Source organism: Denticeps clupeoides, chromosome 19 (assembly GCF_900700375.1).
Source record: "Denticeps clupeoides chromosome 19, fDenClu1.1, whole genome shotgun sequence".
Taxonomy (NCBI): Eukaryota; Metazoa; Chordata; class Actinopteri; order Clupeiformes; family Denticipitidae; genus Denticeps; species Denticeps clupeoides.
This window is the reverse complement of record NC_041725.1, coordinates 9,314,191-9,320,190: the sequence shown is the minus strand read 5'-3', so window position 1 is coordinate 9,320,190 and position 6,000 is coordinate 9,314,191. Positions and strand designations below refer to the sequence as shown.

The window sequence follows — 6,000 nt, the reverse complement described above, 5'->3', positions numbered from 1 at the left end:
GGGCTTCCAACTTCAATACTGAAAATTCTTGGACTGTTATGTTTTGTTTGTACTACACAGGATGTGCCTGCAAAGTTCAAAGTTCACATTGACATTAAAGACCCTTTTACAATTAAACACTATTTGCACTTCCATTTGTGAATGCAGGAATATTTACCCACTTTTTAATATTTTTCATGTTAAGTTTATTACACTTTTACATACAGTGATTATGTGCAGTTATAAGCATTAAAGCAGTTGGGCTGATTGTCCATGCATTTCAGCCAACTTGAATTTCATAATATGAACTAGTTACATTTGGTGTGAAACTGAAATGGGTATTGTCTAAATATGAGAGAAATGTGGCCAATAACTACACAATGGAATTTTTTTTCAGGGACAAAATATGCTGTTTGACTATGTGATGTTGTCTGTACATTCCAAGCAATAGTTGCATACTTGAAATATTTTCCTTATTATTTAAAATGGAAAGTGCAGGCAAAAAGTTTGGAGTGAAGTGTAGTGATTGATTGTCATTGTGATACACAGCAGCACAGCACACGGTGCACACAGTGAAATTTGTCCTCTGCATTTAACCCATCACCCTTAGTGAGCAGTGGGCAGCCATGACAGGCGCCCGGGGAGCAGTGTGTGGGGATGTTGCTTTGCTCAGTGGCACCTCAGTGGCACCTTGGCAGATCGAGATTCGAAACCAGCAACCTTCTGATTACGTGGCCACTTCCTTAACTGCTAGGCCACCACTGCCACCACTGAGAAGGTTGACACACCTTCTCATTCAATGTGTTTTCTTTATTTTTATGACCATTTACGTTGGTAGATTCTCACTGAAGGCATCAAAACTATGAATGAACACATGTGGAGTTATGTACTTAACAAAAAGTGGAGACCTGGCCTCCACAGTCACCGGACCTGAACCCAATCCAGATGGTTTGGGGTGAGCTGGACCGCAGAGTGAAGGCAAAAGGGGCCAACAAGTGCTAAACACCTCTGGGAACTCCTTCAAGACTGTTGGAAAAGCATTTAAGGTGACGACCTCTTGAAGCTCATCGAGAGAATACCAAGAGTGTGCAAGGCAGTGACCCCATCCAAAACCTTTGGCCTGTACTGTACAAATAAAAACTCACGCAGTGGCCAATTGTCTCCACACGACGGCGCCAGCGTACTTTTATTACATTGTATTTTGAAAAAAAAAATTGCAAGCGATTATTTTAGACTTCTATGAATTACTCTGGGGTCCTGTTAATTAAGTCATTAACTTAAACCTCCATTAGCGGCCTGCAGTGGTCCACTGCGCTCCCGCCTCCACAACAATTCAGCAGGATATCACTTTTGCCCAGCGTCCCAGGTTCAAACCCCACTTAGTGCCACTGTGTCCCTGAGCAAGACACTTAACCCCGGGGGACTGTCCCTGTCACTACTGACTGCAAGGCGCTCTGGATAAGGGCGTCTGCGAAGTGTTCCGTCTGCGTGACGTCACGTGAACTTGGAAAAGCCCTGTCTGTCTGTCTGTCTCTCTGTCCGTCCGTCCGTCTTTCTGACTGTCGCAGGTTGCGTCGTTCACTCGAGCTCCGGTCGCGCGCGTGGCGGATCGCGCTCCCGGTGTCCGCGAGGGTCGCGCCGCGCCGCGAGTTCGGGGAAACTTTTCGTCCGCTTTCGGGTCGTTTTTATTTTTATCTGCTTTTCCTGAGAGAAAGGAAATGAATTCCGACCTGACGGAATAATTACAATATTACAACTTTTCGCAAGGAACACGGACTGAGGTAAAAAAAAAAAAAGTGTTTTTTTATACAATGCTTTTTTTTTATACAAAAAAGTTTGTTTAAATAATTCTGATGCTTTTACTTCTTGACTGTGTGTAATTTTATGTCGTCTTTATACTGGATCTTACAGTTGTATATACATATGTATATATGAACTGAAGTTGCTTTCGATATAACCTTCGTTTGCGACACCGTGTTGACGTGATACCTTGTGACCCCACTGAGTGTCTTTCGTTAATCAGTAATCGGAGTTGAGTTGCGAGGCGCCGTAATCGCTGTAGCGGGTCACGCTGGGGTCACGATGGGGTCACGCTCCGCAATGTTTGCGCTGTGACCGTCTTTTCATTTTTTATTTTATTTTTTTGATCGGACGTCGCCCTGTGTCACCAGAGCCTCCCGCGATGGACTTGGGAAACGAGGTGGACCTTTCCAATAACAACATCACTCCTCTTTGGAAGCCACGCCCCGCGAACCGCAACGCCCCCCGGGAGGCGTTCAAACCCAGACCTCTCAGTTACCAGACCGATGGCATCCATATGACCGATTTCCCTCTGAAGGACAGCCCCCCTCGTACCTTGTCCCAGCCGGAGAAAACCACGCTGGCCGGAGGCACCATGGTGCTGAAGCATAAGCTGAACAAGCCCTCAGGCAAATCCAGGGTGGTGAGAAGGTTTAGCTTTGCCTATTTGTCCAGTCAGGTGAAGGCCAAATCTGAAAAATCTGCTCTGGATAACAAGGCGCATCTGACCGATGGAGGGAACATCAACGGAAACGAGGCCGCGGTTTCCCCGGACAACATTAAGTCTCTGGACAGACAGACCCGCCTCTCCCGTCCAGTTACTCTATCGTCTCAGAGGGATCAGATCGTTTTTGGGACCACACCCTCATCACCTGACAGTCCATGCTCTAAACAGAAGACTCCGGCCAACAACAACCTAAACCTCTCCATGTCAATGCAGCCCCAGGAGAGACGAGCTCCATCACCGTCCCTCCGGACATCCTGCCACAGCTCTACGTCCAGCCTGCCCTCCCTCTCCTCCGACCCCTCTACACCTCGCACCCCTTCCCCAGCAGATAGAGGTTCCCAGACTCCTGAGGTTCAGCCCCCATCGCCTGTAGTGCTGAGCACAGACAGTCCTGCAGCATGGAAGATGGGCACACAACAGATCATCCCAAGGGCACTGGCATCCAACAGGAAAGTCTCCCAGCCCGTGTCTCCCACTCAGATCCAGGGGCGCATCTTGGAACCGACCAGACGGGCCCTGAAGGCCCTCAGTATGGTGGAGAATGGGCCCTACTTCTCCACAAGTATAGAGGATGAGGAGAAGCGCCATGATGGCAATGGAAGCCCTGGCGCGTTCAAGAGGGGCCTGCGCTCCACTTCCTACCGCCGGGCCGTAGTGAGTGGCGTGGATGTGGATGTGCCTTCCATGGATCCCTGGGTGCAGCCTGTGCTCCGTGTTCCAAAGGTTCCAGAGAGATCTGCGAGCGCAGTGAATAACAAGGTTGGTCCAAGTCGTTTTGGGTTATGCTGCTACCGTTGACCTTTGTGTGGGCTCCTGGAATTCATGGCTTTTTACTGGTAACTAAGTTTACCAGATGAACCTGCACGCTGGGACATGTTTAGCAGGGATGTCCATAACACTGACATTACAGTGATTTGAAGAATGACATCTAAAGTTCTGTAGGTCCTACTTGATTTAACCTCCAATTGTGAACCTTGGTGGAGGGTATAACCCTGGTCCGCACCGAGGTCAGGGGGGTCAGAGACCACTGATAAGGGGGTAGGACAGATCGCCACTTGAGCCCGTGCCTTTAGTGTCACATCCCAGTGGGAACAATGAAGGCAAGCTGTGTTAATGACCCAATAAAGCCTCTAGTCCTGTACCTGGGGGGGACGGGCGTAAGTAGGGGGAGGGGATGTCCCGAATCAATACCAACACAGAGCTCACGTCGGCCGTCTTATTTTCCCGCTCAGATTAGGACGAAGAAAGGTGTACCGGCCCAGAGGACGTTTGACAGCGAAGGTGAGTTCCCGTCTTGCCCCCCACTGTTGGGGGCTCTCGGTTGGGGGGCGGGTGTAGAGAATGTCCCTTTTCCTGTGGCTCCTCTGGCCCTTTGTTCCAAGCAGCACAGGAATCCTTTTGATCCCGTGGAGATGATTGTAGGTTTGCCCTTTTAGTCACTTAGCAAGGTAATCAATCCAGTGCGCACCGCCAGTGGATCTTAAGTACTGCTTGACTCTTCCTGACCAAATGAAGGGGATGAATGTTCAGAGGAAGTTGTTGTGAATTGGCCAGGAAGGACGTGAAGGTGTTAAAGTGTTACTTCTGTGTGTTTACGTGTATTTTGTGCGTGTGGAGGAGGAAGACTTGTCTCAAAGACTAATTATGCCACACAATTCAATTGTGGTCACATGTACCACCCCCCATGACCCTGTGCTGTCACCCAGTGGTGGCCTAGCGGGTAAGGAATAATCTGAGCCATAATCTGAATGCAGAGGACACATTTCGTTGTGTGTTTCACAACAGCTTCACTTTCAAGCTGACTTGACCGATGTGTGTTTTGTAGATGATGAGATCTTGTACCAGAACTTCCAGGAGAAGGCCCTTCATAATGATTCAGACGAGGATGCGGAGTCCAGGGAGCCAAAGCCAGATGACAACATTGTGGTCCAGTACAAGCCCATCCGGACATCCTGGGGCCAACTCAGTGTGGTCAGTCCATACAGACACTGGCACAGGGATATAGACTCACACTACTTGAACATCTTATTGATCTACGTGTACATTAACAGCATTTGTCAGAAGACCTCATCCAGGGTGATATAAGACGTGCTGACAGCATTACGTCATTGGTTTGGGATGGCAGGATTCTGAAATGCTCTTTTTCGTTTAGACGTCCCTTCGCCTTTTAAAAAAGGTTTTTTTTTTATTTACTCCTAACTTGACCTACTTCGGGCGCCTGCCAGAATGGCAGGAATGTTCTGGAAGGGTTTCAGAAGTGAGATTGTGGTGAACTTGCTTACTTGTGCTTCTCTTTGGTAATGCTACGAGCCTGGTGAGGCATGAGGAAAAAAAGAGTGTGGTGGACATTTTTGGAATTCTGGGATTGTTTTTTTTGTTGGACTGTGTGTGTTTTTGACAGGAGGAAACGTCATGTTGTTTCTCAGCTCAGCAAACGTCATTTCATGCCCGGACCTTCATGCTTCCACCATTTGCATGGCACCCTGGTGTAACTGTCTCTCGGGTCTGTGTTTTCTTGGTCCGTTAACTCCGATCCACACTAAATCTTCCAGTGGATCTGCTCCTCTTATGCGTATTTACAAGGATATATTTCAAGTTTATATACTGCCTGAAGTCAGCGATAAGAACACTTAGTTTTAAAGTGTTTTTGTGGGAGACCACGTTTAATGATCGCCCTATCAGCTCTTTTTCTTTAATTGTGAAGGTGTCAGTAAAAACGTGGGCATGCGTTGTTGTTTCCAGATGTTCGGGTGACATCATGGGAAATGATCAGTTGGGAGGTTTTTTTGTCCGTCTGCATGGTTCTGTTTAATCGTAATTCTTTCTCTGCTGACCGTAATTCTGCCCATCTGCTCTTCAGCATGCAGAGCGGAGCGGAGAAAGGCTTCCCTCTTGCCTTCTCAGAAGTCCTCCGTTTCCAGTCATTCGATTGACAGTCGTCTTCCAGTGATTCATGTCTGCCACACCCTTATATTGAGCTGGAAACCCCTCAGCTAGTTGAAGTTCAGTCCTCTGGGAATGGGTCGTCACGAAAGGGATGACAGTCTGAGGTTCCCTGCACGCTTACCTCAGTAGCTTTTTAATATAATGTCTTGGTGTTTGCCAAGGGGCTGTTGGTTTGGGACTCGTTTTTCTTCCTTGTGTCACGAAGGAGCGGTTCGGTGTAGAAAGACACTCCCACATACAGTATATGTGAATGAATGACAAGCAATAATCTTCCACATTCTTCCATGTTCATAAACTGAGACCTGCAACAGCATTTGAGGAGAGCAGTCAACTCTTTCAAGTCCTACATGACCGCAATTGTTATGCACATTTGCCAGCGGTACTGCTATATAGTATATATTTTGAAATCTGTGTTCTGTAATGCCAAGGACGGCTAAGGTGAAATGCTGACAATGCCTCCCCCCTCCCTGGTGAAATGGATCCTTCCGTTGGCCAATGTTCTGTCCCATGAGTCTTGTAAAAATTGGTGCAGACAGAATGTTTGACAA

At 47.7% G+C, this 6,000-nt stretch overlaps 1 protein-coding gene across 1 annotated transcript in view; it reads left to right on the top strand.

Moving 5' to 3' along the window:
• The first annotated feature begins 1,488 nt into the window (after positions 1 to 1,488).
• LOC114768845 (rho guanine nucleotide exchange factor 26-like) overlaps positions 1,489 to 6,000 on the top strand; it is a 28,646-nt gene continuing 24,134 nt past the window's right edge. Inside the window, exons 1-4 of the mRNA XM_028961226.1 lie at positions 1,489 to 1,760; positions 2,151 to 3,265; positions 3,739 to 3,787; positions 4,332 to 4,477. Of these exons, the coding sequence (XP_028817059.1) occupies positions 2,162 to 3,265; positions 3,739 to 3,787; positions 4,332 to 4,477 (1,299 nt within the window). The 5' untranslated portion in view covers positions 1,489 to 1,760; positions 2,151 to 2,161. The remainder of the gene's footprint in view (positions 1,761 to 2,150; positions 3,266 to 3,738; positions 3,788 to 4,331; positions 4,478 to 6,000) is intronic.